The following is a 16343-nucleotide window of genomic DNA, read 5'->3' on the forward strand; positions in this document are numbered from 1 at the left end:
GTAGGGAAATAAAAAGTCTTAATTTCTTAAACCCATACGGTAGTGTGTTTGGCTGAACTATATAGAGAACTATAACACCAAAACAAAATTTATTTCTTCCTTTATCATTTTCTTGTATTTGTAACTCTTGAGTATTATTCAGAAGCAGGTTAAAGAATTCTTCTGCTCTTTGTAACCTAGAGCAAAGCGACCATTCATCATAACAGAAAGCAATGAAAGTAACAGATAAGTGTATGAGAAAGGTGACTGCGATAATTACACTGATGGCGTGAATAGTCAACACAAAATGGAATCAGGGAGTGGGCTTGTTTTCTATTATGGTAGTGCTTTTATAGTTTTTTGTACTTAGCCATAGAGGTCCCTTATAACTGAAGATTTTACAAGAAAACACATCGATGATCCTAAGAGTCTGAAATTCTTTAGCCATTAAAACCTACTAATCACCTTGGAATGATTATTCAATAATTACTTAAAACTCAATATTTTTTATAAAATGCATTGACAGTATTACCACAAAGCATACTGATGTATTGTTAGAGTATCTTCTGCTTCAGTAAGACATTGTGGTGGACTAGCAAGTGGTGTGGAGGTTAAGGTCGGTGGATTCCACATGGACACCCGGGCAGTTTGAGCCCTGGACCCAGCTTAAAAAATATGCCAGGCACATCCGCTCGCATACCCAAAATCATAAGAGAAGACTAGAACAAAAGGGATCTGCCATGTCCAACCCTCTGGAGGATGATTTCTCACTTTTTCTTTCTCTCTCTCAGTCTCTCTCTAGCAAGGGCATGTGCTCTATACAAACCAAAATAATAATGATAAGAAAAGAAATTTTGGTGGGGCCAGTATATGGCATGGTAGTTAAGGCATCAAACTCCCACATGGCTGACTGTAGTTCAAATCCCAGGCCTGGCAGCTTGAAAATCACACTGGGCGTATGTGTATGCATTCCCAAAATCCGGGAGGAGAAAAAATTGTACTGTGACCATTCCCCTCTCTCTGGCAAAACCTTAAAAAACGAAAAAAGAAAGAAACTGTAGTATTTGCTTTAAAGATTGCTTTAGCACTGTGTATATATTTACAGCACTTTAACAATCTTTCAAGATGTTAATATTAGTTGACCTCTCAGTCTTTCTACATGTCCAAGTAGAATCTAAATTTTGAAGTGTTCTTTAAAGAATCTTGTTGTGTTAATGATACTGTAAGAGTGAAAACTCCAGTAATTTTTACCTCAATGTTTCAATCTTTCCTTGCTAAATGGGAACCTTTGTTTTAAATACTTATTTTAATCAGTATTCATTTTGAGTCTTAGAGGTTGATGGTGGCGCAAAGGTAACACAGCGTTCTATGAGGCAGACTTGTATGGAAGGTTTCAGGTTCATGGCTGGAGACCTCTCTGAATATTGTAGACATGTGTGCCCATATTCCAGGAATGACTGAAGCTGAGGGTAGATGACAGTGTAAAGATCCTTTGGGATGCTATCTCTCATTCTCTCTCTCTGCTTCTCATTCATAGAAGAAAAAAAAGGAAGAATTAAATGAAATTTGGAGTCCCTTTATAAATCTCAGTGCATTCCCATTGATAAGAGAGCAGATGGTCTAAATTCTTACTACAGACAATTGTTCATGACATGGCCAGCACCAGTGGGTGATGACCAGGGAGTGGACCTTTCATTGAGTCCTTCTGTTATGATGGAGGACAGGAAAGTGAGCGAGAGCATGGCTCCTGGCCATCTTCATTTCATAATCGAGGGAAGTCCAAATGTGACAGTGACAAGGGATGACAAACAGGTTTTCTCCTTTCCAAAGGTACTATGACCATCTGTGACAATTTGCTCTGTATTTTGTGTTTACTCCTTTACTCCATTCTACAACTTCTGCTTCCCAGCAGACCCCACACTTGCATCTCTTCGGCTGATCTTGCTATACTGCCCATTCGAAAGCCAAATCAAGATTCTGAGTGTGTAAGGATTGCTTTCCCATTCTCCTATTCTCTTACTTTAAAAGCAGTGAGACTGGAGAATGTAAGCTATGTAAAGAAACCCAGAACCATATTCATCGAAACCTGGAACAGTAATTTTCAAATACAACATTGCCCCCCAAATCCTTTTTATATATAAATATAAAGGGAATCATAACATTTCAAAAATGTTCCCAATTTATATCACTTTCATTTAAAAAGTTATTATATACCATGGAGCCTTTATGATAGAAATATTCTGGAATTGTTGAAACAATTAATGTGTTTACTGTTACAGACCAAACATATTTGGAAATCACATCATTAGAATATGAAATGTAATAAAAAACAATTTTTTATTTAGCTGGCATGAGACAGTCGTTAATTAAGTCATTCATATGTTTTCTACCTAGCCTCCATAGTGCAGGCCATGGGGCACCACTGTGCCATACTGGAGCCAAACAGAGAGGCTTGGAGTCCAGAGTGTGTCTAGGATTGAACATACAGAGTGCACTCATGTACATGCCCATAATCCCAAGCTGGTTGGAAGGATGGAGGGGGGTGAACTGTAGCTTGGCAAGACACTATAAGGGGGTCTCTGCTCATGCTCTCTTTCTGTCTCTTGTAAGAAATAGGTAAATACATTTTTAAAAGAATAATTTTGGGGCATCGGCAGATAGCATGGTGGTTAAGGTGCTGGACTCCCCACATGGTAGACTGAGGTTTGAGCCCTGGACCTGGCAGCTTGAAAATCAAATGAGGTTCACGTGCATGTGCACATGTGCATGAGTCTATGTGGGTGCTCAAAATCCTGAGAGGAGAATGGAGGGGAAGGGATTGCAGCATGGCCATCCTCCCTGGAATGGGGTGGGGGGAGGTGTCTTCTCACTTTTCTTATGTCTGTCTCTCTCTCTCTGGTGAGCTTACATGCCTATGGAAAAAACTTAAAAAATGTTTTGAGGCTGGGGGTGGCATGGTGGTTTAAAGTGCTGGATCCCACATAACCATCTCTGTTATTCAAATCCCAGACCTGGTAGCTTGAAAACCATGACAGGCTCACATGTGTGCATGCCCCAAATCATTAGAGGAAACTGGAGGAGGGTATGGCTATTTCCATAACTGGTGATTTCTCTCTCTCTCTCTCTCACCCCAGTGAGTGCACATACCCTATAACAAAAGAAAAAAAAGAATTATTTTTAACTTTTTCTACAATTTTGTAATTGCAAACTCAAGTTTTTTTTAATAATTATTTTATTTTATTCAGTATTATCACTATTATTAATTTGAACAGAGAGAGACAGAGACAGACAAAGGGAAAGTGAGAAAGCAAGCTGCTGGGTCCAGGACTCGAACCGCAGTTGGTCATGTGAGAGCCTAGCACCTTAGCTACCACACCACCTGCCAGCCCCGTAAACTCAAGTTTTATTGTGACTAAAATAAACCCTCCATGTTTCAGGTTGTCATTAAAACCCAGACTACAATATTACAGTATTTGTGCACCACAATGCACCTGCCCATCCGTCTGTCCTGGCATTTGAATAGTGACACCACGCGACAGGAAATGATCAGGTGTTCGTATGTTTTGAGAAAGGAAAGCATAAGTAACCAAGGTTCTTGCCTGATTCAGGTGTTGTATTGCAAGGGGAGAGTTAGTATCTGACGAAATCACTCACAGATTTACTTTCAAAATCCATTGATTTTCTCTTCTTAATTATGGCATACTGAGACTGCTACACAGTAGATCACAGGAGACTGGGGGTTGGTATCCTGAGAAGTCTCCATTTATCAGCCAGTCACCTTAAACTGTTTCAGATTCTAAGACTGTATTATTCTCATTTATCTATTAACAAAAGGCACCTTATAAACCCCAAACAAGTGCTTTCAAAAGGGGTTTGATGTCAACTATTGTTCTCTATTAGATTGTATTATTGTTGATTATAAATAAAATTCAGAAGCCAAAATAGAACTGTTCTTGAATAATCTGTTAATTTTAGAAGAACGCTGAGTCTGTACACCATGTTATAAACTCATGGTAGTTTTAAATACATGTATACTATTTGATCATTACAGCACCGTTATGAGATAAGCAGGACAGGTATAATTATGCTCGATAGACAGTAGAAGCAGAATCATGAGTAATGATGCTACATGTGCTTCCCTCATTCATGCTTAATGAATGCACTAAAATTTCATTTCTGAGTATATGCAATAAATGTAATTAATGTACTATACTTACTTTAACTGGTTATATGAAATAATTTGAAATAATTAGTTGTATTTTTTGAGTATAAACCAAAACCAAATGTGATTTAGTTCTTTTCCCATCATGATTTTCATCAGAGAAAACTTAAGGATATTTAGTTTTAGTTAACAATCTACGTTCCAATGACTTATTTACTACATGGAGAAAATGTAATAATCATATCTCCTTTGACTCAGACACTTTCTTTTTCTGAGAAAAAGATTAAATTAAAAAAAATCAGTCATTCATTTTAGCATATAGAATGACACATATTCATCACTTCGTGCATATTCGGTTATTACATACACACAGTGATGCATCAAGTCTTCTAAGCCCTAAGGACGTTGCAGATACGATCTAATGACATATGAGTAGTGGCAAGTTTATGTCTATTGAAATCCTATATCAGACTCAGAGAAATCGAATGACGAGCATAATGACAATTGAATGACAGTTGACAATTGAACTAGATATGGCTTTATCAGAATAAATGTTGGTAATATACTTAAAGATGAATTCTCATATTTTCAAAAAATTTTCCATATTGATAAATATGAAATATAATCTGTAACATTAATAGGTAGAATTTTTATTATTATTTTTGAGAAATAATTGCAATATAGTTAAGCATATTGTTAATTTCCAAAGTGATACCCTGGGAAATAATTCAATTATGGAAATTACACTTTGTAATCCACATAGTGGCTATCTTCTTCTCTTATCTAAATATAATTACTTCTCATTGGGATTAATTTATTGTAAGAAAAAAAATCTTTAATCATTAAAGAATTATAATGTAATATGTTAAATTTGTCTTTTTCTTTCAATTGCAAAATTTAGAGTCTAACTTTGAGAACGGTATCTCTTTTAAATTGTAATGACCAAGAGTTATCCTTATACCTGCTTACTGTTTTATCATCTAACCACTTAACCAAATATATTTCTTTCACATTTTAGCTGTGCTTGAAAATGTTTATAAAATAGGTTACTTCTTTTCCTTAACATCCTATAAGAATTTTTATTCCTTTGTAAAAGAACAAATAAAAGAAAGAATGGTACTTTCCATGTATCAAGATACACTTTATTGACAACACACGAATATATTGTGCAGTGTCCATATTAACATTATGTTTGATTTGTGACTGTATTGGACCTTCGAAAATGATTCTCTCTTAACTGTCTTTATTGATTAATCTGCCTTGGTTCATGTTAATAATAAATGCTTAGCTTATGTGAATTTCTTTCACATTTCTCACTAGTCATGATGGGATTGTTTTAATTTAGAAGAAAGATGAGGTAAAATCATAGCTTCCTTTATTTAGTAGATCTGCTCAACAATCAAAATGTATCTTTTGTTATTAATTATATCTGAAGTGCCATTTTATATTTTAATTTCTAATTTATTACAAATTAATTATCTGTGTTGAAAATAAATAATTTGCCTTTCTCTTGTAAAACCATAGTCAAAATGCAACTGCATGTATATGAGGCTTACTTTTCATCTATAAATATTGATAAGAAATCAGACTTTGTATAACTAGCACAAAGTTCTGAGTAAAATCATTAAAACCTTTGGGTAAAACACCTTTTTGAAAATAAGTAAAGTCTTAAATGTACAATATTATAAACCAAATTTTTGCATTGGTTTCTCCTCAAATTGTTAGTTAAATGTTTTGTTTGTTATACATAGGAAGATAACATTATTGAAAGCTGCACTTTGCCAATGATATGTTTGGTGTTGGTCAGGGACAATATGAAGACGGTAGGTAGTAACAGAAATATTAATTCATTATGGGAACATATGTAAGGTAATAATCCATGGTAGAATTCTGTGTAAATTTATAAAATTTAAAAGTCTTTCAATTATTTTTATATCATCTTAGAATGAATGTTTTACTCTACTTCGCATTTTTTAAATTTAGTTTTAAATTTTTTTACATTCTATCACTTTGTATTGTTTAGCATACCAAATAAATTTCCCCATCGTGAATACACTACATATCAGTTCAAATAAATCACTGTATATGTCATCATCAACAGCTAATTTTGTATTTTTGTGTCTCAAATATTTTGCTTCGTTCTTTTTTGCTTGATTTCCTCCCCTACCTTCCCTGAATTTCCCACTCTCCTCCTGCACTGTCTCTAGAATAACCATTACTTTTTATGCATTTATACCTTCTAATCTTTGAGTTTCTGCCATGGAGTGCTGACATTTGGTATACATTGAGTGGGGACATACAATGCCTCTCTTTCATAGTCGGGCTTGCTTCACTTAGCAGTAAATATTCCTTTTTTGTCCACTTTCTATCATAATGTTCCCTTTTTAAACCTAAATTTATTTTGTTGGAAATTGATTATATTTTTAATATTAACCTATCTTTATAATCAAAATGTTTAAAAAGCTACAGAAACTTTTGATCCTTTAACTTTTCTTTTGGTTGCTTTTTTTGTACTTTTTTCTTTAAACTTTCTTTTTTATATCAAAGAGTCTATGTGCTTGTCAGAGGAAGAGAAGGAGAGAAAGAAAAATCATTACAATGAGGTGTGGTCATGCAACAATCCTGTCTATTATTCTCCATTATATTGGTGAAAATAAATAATTTGCCTTTCTCTTGTAAAACCATAGTCAAAATGCAACTGCATGTATATGAGGCTTACTTTTCATCTATAAATATTGATAAGAAATCAGACTTTGTATAACTAGCACAAAGTTCTGAGTAAAATCATTAAAACCTTTGGGTAAAACACCTTTTTGAAAATAAGTAAAGTCTTAAATGTACAATATTATAAACCAAATTTTTGCATTGGTTTCTCCTCAAATTGTTAGTTAAATGTTTTGTTTGTTATACATAGGAAGATAACATTATTGAAAGCTGCACTTTGCCAATGATATGTTTGGTGTTGGTCAGGGACAATATGAAGACGGTAGGTAGTAACAGAAATATTAATTCATTATGGGAACATATGTAAGGTAATAATCCATGGTAGAATTCTGTGTAAATTTATAAAATTTAAAAGTCTTTCAATTATTTTTATATCATCTTAGAATGAATGTTTTACTCTACTTCGCATTTTTTAAATTTAGTTTTAAATTTTTTTACATTCTATCACTTTGTATTGTTTAGCATACCAAATAAATTTCCCCATCGTGAATACACTACATATCAGTTCAAATAAATCACTGTATATGTCATCATCAACAGCTAATTTTGTATTTTTGTGTCTCAAATATTTTGCTTCGTTCTTTTTTGCTTGATTTCCTCCCCTACCTTCCCTGAATTTCCCACTCTCCTCCTGCACTGTCTCTAGAATAACCATTACTTTTTATGCATTTATACCTTCTAATCTTTGAGTTTCTGCCATGGAGTGCTGACATTTGGTATACATTGAGTGGGGACATACAATGCCTCTCTTTCATAGTCGGGCTTGCTTCACTTAGCAGTAAATATTCCTTTTTTGTCCACTTTCTATCATAATGTTCCCTTTTTAAACCTAAATTTATTTTGTTGGAAATTGATTATATTTTTAATATTAACCTATCTTTATAATCAAAATGTTTAAAAAGCTACAGAAACTTTTGATCCTTTAACTTTTCTTTTGGTTGCTTTTTTTGTACTTTTTTCTTTAAACTTTCTTTTTTATATCAAAGAGTCTATGTGCTTGTCAGAGGAAGAGAAGGAGAGAAAGAAAAATCATTACAATGAGGTGTGGTCATGCAACAATCCTGTCTATTATTCTCCATTATATTGGGATTTGGGGCAGGCACACACGGGCCAAATGTGTTTCTTCAAACTTGGGGGACAGGGTTTGAACCAGTCAGCCATATAATCAACTTCCTTAACCACTAAGGTACAGAGCAAGCCCTGTAATTCCCATTTTCTATATATCATAAACTTATAATAAAAATGAAGTCATTTTAAAAAATAATATCAACAACAACAGACAACAGAAGTCAATAGAAATAGTTTACTATTATTAATTACATTTGCATATTTGTATTTTCTTTTAGTCAATCTGCTGGATTCAAAAACAATTCAAGGGGAGCTGGGCTGGATCTCTTACCCGTCACATGGGGTGAGTTCAGAAAACTATCGAAAGGGAATGTGATTCTGTCCATCACCTGTGTACTATTGTTTGGATATGGGGTTTCCCTTAAAGGTTCATGTGCTAGAAGCTTGGCCTCACATGTAGTGGTGCTGAAAGGTGTTCTTACCTCTGGGAGGTGGGATCATGAGGGTGCCTTCATAAATTGGTTGATATCGCCTCGTGAGGAGGGTTTAAGTTTTTGCTTTATCAGGAATGGTTAGTGCCTGCAAGAGCAAGTTGTTATGAAATTAAGATGGCTGCCCATGGGTTCGTCTGTCACTTTACGTACACCTACCTCCTTCTCTGGCTGTGCTGGTCATGTTGTGCTATAGCACCAGAAACTAGTCCCATTCTCTTGAACTTTCCGGCCACCAGAATGGTGTGCCAAATAAACCTCTGTTCTTTACAGGTCTCCCAGCCTTAGGCATTCTGCTTAGCAACACAGTAACAGAACACAACACTCTCTCAGGGGACAGAATACATTATTAATATGTTCTCTGAAGGGAATTTCTATTCTTCTGGTGACAACTTATGTTTATAAGTTTATGTTGTATTTAGACTGACACAGTCTAATATTTGGATTGAATAGAACAAGTGAGAATTTTAAAAATCTTTTCTTCTGAATGTATCAATAGCTTGAATGGACCGAATAAATTATTCAATTATTACTTGCATGATGTAGATGACCTAAGGGTGATCATCTACCATTTTATGTGATGTGGTCACAACAGGTAAATTGGTATGACATTCTGAATTTCAAGTATTATATAAAGTGTGTATTTGGAGATAGTAGTTTTAAAAGTTATAGCCTTAACAAAAACTTTAGAAACTACTAGAAGTAAGGTAGAATTTATTTGTCAACGGTATAAACCTATGTTGCTTTAGTTGCTTTGTTTGAAACATCTGCAACTTGTCTAGATCAGGGGGAATAAGAGGAAAACACCTGGTGGTGCCTTTATATTTTAAACTATTTACATCTTTCGTACTTTACCAAGCCAGACGCAGATTACTAACATGTATGGCATTTTGGTGCTCCAAGTGTTTATAATGAGTGTTTTGCGTGAGAATATTTTCCTTTACAGAGTCGTATATTTGGAAAAATTCTTGTTTCAACAAAACTGTGTAAGTAATTCCCAAACATACTTTTGTTTTCATTTCCAGAATAGCCTGTAGGAAATGCAAAGTGCTATTTTCAAATACTTGTCCTAGAAGCACATCTATGCATTCACTTCCTGCTACAATAGTCCTCTTTTTGAAGTGATTATAATTACTTCCATTTACCATTGTTGTTCAGTCTTAAGACTTTTATGTCTAAATATACTACTTTTTATAGTGCTACTAGCTGCGTCTTCCCCAAAGGATGTTTCCCATCAGGGATACTTCATTTATCTGTCATCTTTGCATCTGCTTCTCTTCCTAGCACACCTTGACATTGACAAAATGCCAAAAATCTATAATCGGGCTTCCTTAGTGCTTTGGAGGGGAAAGTACAAAGCACGTCAATATTTGGTTTCCTCGTAGGTGTAAAAGGAATCAAATGATTAGAATAAAAACACAGCCTGGGTTGTCATAAAATGTGAATTGAAGCTCAAGAGTGAACTGGAAAAGTCATTTAAAAATAACCATCGAAAGACCCCCAAATCAAACATAATCTTAACTTTTATTTTAGAAATGTAAGTTTTCTTGATTTCTCTAAAAGAAGATTTAAATATAGCATGTTTTTATATATTGAAAATTGGGGGACTTGAACTCCCCCATTGTTAATGTCATGGAATAATATAATGAAGCCCGTGGTTCATCTCATTTTGTGATGAAATAGGGCTGGTGAGAGGTGGGGTGTTCTAGCACTTGACTACACTGTACTGCACATGGACGAACCAGCAACATCAACACAGAGGAGATGATTAGAAAGACAGACTCCCAGACCTTGCCTCAGATGTGCTCAATTAGACTCTGTATCTCATCATGATCATCTGGTGATTTTTAAAAAGTATATTGAGCTTGGGAAACATTTCTCAGGATAGTTTGCCTTTGACATTTCTTATCTCTGGCCCAATTTCCTACATCTTTCTTGAATAGTAATCTCTTACAGTTTTCAGTATCTTATTTGATTACCTGTAGTCTCATAAAGCCTCTGTCAAGGTCTTGGGCTTCCTCTTCATGGCTGTCTTCTTTTGATCTTTCTGCAACTGTGGCTTTTCTATTTCTGATACTCAGTATAGCCTCAAACAACTGGCCAGTCTCTTCAAATGTATCATTATAACTTGCAAGGAGAAAAGAAAATCTCCCCAATTAGTAATGAATAAAACCGAAGAGAGAGAGAGAAAGAGATGAAAAATCAAATTATTGTACTATGGTAATATGCATCTATATTTCTTTTAAATTCCCACTTATGTGAACCATGATGTCTAGGAGGAGTTAAATAGTACAAATGTTGAAAATGTTAATTTAATATTCCTATCTTTCTTCAAAGCTGATCAAATAAATTCTTGATTGAAAGTACTGTATGGCAAATTTAGGTTTTAGATTTAACACTCTTGCTTGTGGAATTATTTGGTCTTTAGCAATTAATTATTTTTACTGCACAATCTTTTCCATTTTCAATGAGGATAGATAAATTCTGTGTTTGTTTTCTTTTAAAAGAAAATAGATACCCAAAACCACTGTCTTTACAGAAAGATTTTCTATTAAAAAATTAGATGTAATAGCCAGAAACAAGTGTGACTGTGTTATAGTTTAAATCCATTATCCCCAGTAAATAGCAGTGCATCTTGTTGGAAATCAACTAAAACTTAACTATAAACTTCAGAAAAAAAATGATAACAATGTCACACCACATCAAGTCCCTAAAAAATTTACTCTTCAGATTTAAGTCAGTGCTACTGGACAAGAGAAGAGGATGAGAGGGAAGTTGGTTTTGTTTTAGCCCCACCTGGGACATTTGGTAATGTCTGGAAATATTGTGGTTTGTCACAACTGGGAAGTAGGGGTAGGGGCTGTGTCCACCATTTAGTTAGGAAGGCCAGGGGTGCTGCTAAACATTTCACAATGAACATGACAGCTTCCTTAATAATCTGGTCCAAAATAATAAGGCCACCATTGAGAAATCCTCACTTTGTGAATAACAATAGCACTTCTACAGGATCTATGGTTGCTAAAGAGATTGAGGAGACTGCCAGTTCCTCCTTTAACTTCTAATCTTCCTCTGATCAGAAGCTTTGAAATCCAAATCTATTGAAATATAAATATTTTAAAAATAATAAGTGCTTCATTCACGTAGGAAATGAGTCTTTCATGGTCTGATTATATCATTTGAGCTATATAAAATTAACATATTCGTGTAAAAATGGCTGAGTGGCTCATTCTTTCATGAATTTTCCTTGCTATTTCTGTCCTCCCTCTCCCCTGAATATGTATTTATACATAAAAACCTTACAACTAACCTATGAAGTATTATTGAGAGAAGTAATTTTTTTATCTCTATTTTCAAATGGTACTTGAAATGTTAGAGGAAACTTTAAAAGGAAAGTGTGATACTATGTACACTATGAGGCATGGGACAAATTCTCCAAACCTCTGTGAAGAAATTTAATGAAAATTTAGTTCTCTCTAAATGAAGGTCATGAATTTGTGAGCTGAAATGATCTGGGGGTCATGAGCAGTGATTCATTTTTTAATGAAAGACTTTCATTTTACATGGATATTTTCTGGCACTGTAATTGTTGCCTTCGGTAAAACAAACACAAGCAAATATCTTTTCTGGTCCTATGGACTGTAAGTTATAATATTTGAATCTTGGGCTTAATTGTATTCAGAAATTTTAGTGAAACATTCACTAGTTTTAATATTCTTTGATATAGAGAAGACTTAGCATGTTTAAAAACATAAAAATATGTATGTACATAAACATAATAGGTTGTATCACAACCTAGAAAGATGCTCTTTTGCTTAGACATGGCTGGGTACTGAAATGAACTGGTTGTCAGATAATGAATGGTCAATCTACCAAGTAAACTTTTTTTTTTTTTTGGAGAGGTTTTTTTAGCTATAGGGAGCATGCGCTCGCCAGACAGAGAGAGACAGAGAGACATAAAGCGAGAAATCACCCCCTAGGGGGGATGGCCATGCCGCAATCCCTTCTCCTCCATTCTCCTCTCGAGATCTTGGGCACGCACACACACGCATCCAGCGTGAGTTTTAAGCCACTGGGTCTGGGACGCAAACCGCGGTCGACTATGTGGGAGTCCAGCGACATAGCCATTACACTAACTGCTGGTCCCACCAAGTAAATTTTTTAAGTCTATGTATCTACACAGCAGGGACCCAGGAACAGGACAGTAGTATTTGTATGCTGGTTGCATAGTACAAATGAAAATTAAGCCAAGACTCAATTAAGGAAACAAAAAAGTGAATGAAGACAGACAAGGTCCGGGAGTATAGAAGAAGTTGTAAATGAATGGAGTATATTTGTAGATGATAGAAAGCATCAAAATTGGCAATTGTGGAATTAAGGTTTCCTTAGTTACTTATCGGTGCTACAACAGTTATAATGTACCTAAATGAAAACATTCCTTTGTCAAGGAGAGACCTGTGTGTTGCACATTCAGTATCTCTTGACTGACTTCTTTCTGATAGAGAAGGAGGTTTTCACTCTTTCATGTGTCCCTGGAAAATTGTCCCTCTTCAATTCTACGAAGTGAATGTCGATTTGTTTAAGAGTTCCTCATGATTATAGTAATTTTGACCATGATTAGTTTAAGCAAAGTATAGTCAAAAGGCTGGAGCTGAACTTTAGTAACTTTTGGGAAAGGTTTCCAAAATTTTGATAAAGACAGAGGAGGATATGCCTACCATTCCTTCTGAGCATGCCCTGTGAAGACCCAGGGTTTGGACAAGCTGCCCCACAAAGGTAGAGCCCAGTGAGCATCCAACCTGGAAACCAGCCTGAAACCCTGATGTCACTGAATGGGGTCGAAGAGTACACAAATACCATTACTTCTTTCAACACAAATGAACTTTGAGGGCCTCCCATTCAAGTCCCAACTCTTTTGCTGAAGTCATAGATATGTTTCCCTAAATCTTAGTCCACATTTGATGTCTTGGCTGTGAATTAGAAGAAAGAAAACTGATCGTATTGCCTGAAGTGCCAACTCAGGCACCTCTTTTCAGTTATCATATAATAGTTACTCGCTGAATCTGCATAGACTAAAGTTTAAATATCATCTTGACATTATATTCTGAGTTGAAGGAGTCAAAATATGGTTGTTAAATACCTAGTTGATTTATTTTAAAATGTCAAACTGGGCCGGCCCCATAGAGCAGCCGCTCAGTGCTGTGTGAAGAGAGCGAGACCACACATGGCCAGATAAATAAAGGACAAAGTTTCGTTGTGTGGCCACACCCTCCAGAGGGGTACTTTCTCTCTCTCCATCTCTGTTTCTCGCTGACTAATACTTGTGCCCTCTGGCAATAAAAATTAAAAATAAACTAAATAATATCTTAACGTGATTAGAATTTCTCCAAATATAAACATTTCAGATTTCATATCAAATTTTTTTTGAGGTCTTCTGACATTTTAACAGGTCACTTACCCATTGGCCATCCTCATCCCCTAATATAACCCCCATCCCAAACTAGCACATTACATCAGTTATGCTCATCTATCTCTTTATAGCAATTCTTTCTTAAATAATTACTTATTCAATTTTATTTATTATTGTTATTATTTAATTTTCTATTGAGCACATGCACTCACCAGAGAGAGAGAGAGAGAGAGACAAAGGCAGAGATTATATTCTGAGTTGAAGGAGTCAAAATATGGTTGTTAAATACCTAGTTGATTTATTTTAAAATGTCAAACTGGGCCGGCCCCATAGAGCAGCCGCTCAGTGCTGTGTGAAGAGAGCGAGACCACACATGGCCAGATAAATAAAGGACAAAGTTTCGTTGTGTGGCCACACCCTCCAGAGGGGTACTTTCTCTCTCTCCATCTCTGTTTCTCGCTGACTAATACTTGTGCCCTCTGGCAATAAAAATTAAAAATAAACTAAATAATATCTTAACGTGATTAGAATTTCTCCAAATATAAACATTTCAGATTTCATATCAAATTTTTTTTGAGGTCTTCTGACATTTTAACAGGTCACTTACCCATTGGCCATCCTCATCCCCTAATATAACCCCCATCCCAAACTAGCACATTACATCAGTTATGCTCATCTATCTCTTTATAGCAATTCTTTCTTAAATAATTACTTATTCAATTTTATTTATTATTGTTATTATTTAATTTTCTATTGAGCACATGCACTCACCAGAGAGAGAGAGAGAGAGAGACAAAGGCAGAGACACAGACAGAGAGAAAGTGAGAAATCAAGCCACTAAGTCTGAGACTCAAACTGCAGTCAGCCTTGGGGGAGTCTAGTACCTTAAGCAATATGCCACCTGCTGCCCCCCATGGGGGTTCTTTGATATACTGCCACAGCTCATAAGTACATAATAATGTAATGACTTGATTGATATTTATTACAGTCAGGAAACTGAAATTTCTGGGAAGCCAATTCTCATTTTGTGAAATTCTTCCATTTATTTGCATTTGAACTCCTGTATTAATTGTCCATTAATTAAAATTGAATTAATAAATGAATAATAAAGCCTTTCCAAAGCAAGGATACATAACAAAGCTATTACCGATTTTGTATTTATTGAACATTAACCTAGTGATTCCTAATCTGTCATTTTAAATGATGTCTGGTAAAAATTTCACCATCTCTTTTAGTGGTATAGAATAAAATGGAAATTATAATATATACACATTATATATGTATGATATATATATACATTATATATAATTTACATATATTAGGTTATCTTTCGTGCTAACCAAGATATTTAATTAAACACATCTTGAAAACACTACCAGTCTGTGAGATAAAGTTAGTTGAAAAGAAAACTAGTTGAAGATACCTTTGTATTGAAGAATTTTTGTATAATCAAAAGGTAGGAAGACAGAATCCTGCAAATAAATTTCATTTAGCAAACAACATGTTCAAAATGAATGTGTTATCCAAAAGAATAGAAGTAGAAAAAATACTTTGTGAAGCAAGTCATTGTTTTTCTGCTCTCTAGTATAGTACAATTTATGTTTAATATCGGGATTACTACTATTTTTTTGAGGTCTGGATTCAAAAAGTCTTACCTACTGAATTCCTAACTTTTATTTGTGAATGAGGTTTGAAATGCAGAAAGGGTATTTTGACAACTGTGTGTCAGCAATAACCACTTCGGATTCTTCCTTTATGAATCACAGTCCAAATTCTGCTTCTGATGCTGGATAGTTGATCCAGGAAAATCAAGTTTTTGACACATGCAATATGCAATTCATGGTCATTCGAAATTTTTCTGGTGCGAGTCTTTTTTAAATATGTCACTTTCACCTTTATGCTGACCTGTTAAAGAAGGATGTCTTATTGAATTAGAAAAAACATGTGACATAGTTTGATTTCAACCTTTCTCTGAAACAAAATGTACATGGAACGGGAGGAGAGAAATAAGCAAAGATAGAATTTATTCCAGTAATAACTTATATAAAAAGGTACTACTTTGTCAGTGCTTTCAAAAAATAATTTCCATTGCTAATGCTATATGCTTTTATGTGAATGGGCCTCTCTTCATCAGAACAGTGTTTATATTACGGAGGATTAAGTGAGAAATTTAAAAATACGTCATGCTCGGTAATTTGTTTCTTTTATTTTAATATACAGCTTTGTGGGGTTTTAAGTAAAGGAAACTTGAAACACATTTGCAAAGCCAACTTTACTTATAAATTAATTTGTGCTGCATGCTCCTCACCTAATATGCATTAACTATGAAGTTAAATTTTAAAAAAGATAGATTCAAATAATTTTCCTTTCTGTTTTGAATTTGTACATGTCTCATAAATTTACTAGGATTATTTCATCTTTGTTTTTTAAAGTAGCTTTAAAAAATTCAAATCACAGACAAAATTCTGCTTCTGGCAGTTTCTGGTATCGATAGCATTTTATCTTAAAACCA

The 16343-nt window shown here is 34.7% G+C and overlaps 1 protein-coding gene across 2 annotated transcripts in view; it reads left to right on the forward strand.

Annotated features, from left to right (window-relative positions):
• The window catches only part of EPHA3 (EPH receptor A3), a 404175-nt gene that overhangs the window by 17859 nt on the left and 369973 nt on the right, over positions 1 to 16343 (forward strand). For both annotated transcript variants that reach the window (XM_006139867.2, XM_006139868.2), the window contains exon 2: positions 8212 to 8276. In XM_006139867.2, coding sequence (XP_006139929.1) covers positions 8212 to 8276 — 65 coding nt within the window. The remainder of the gene's footprint in view (positions 1 to 8211; positions 8277 to 16343) is intronic.

The sequence above is a fragment of the Tupaia chinensis genome, unplaced genomic scaffold (genome assembly GCF_000334495.1).
Source record: "Tupaia chinensis unplaced genomic scaffold, TupChi_1.0 Scaffold000009_1, whole genome shotgun sequence".
Classification (NCBI taxonomy): Eukaryota; Metazoa; Chordata; class Mammalia; order Scandentia; family Tupaiidae; genus Tupaia; species Tupaia belangeri.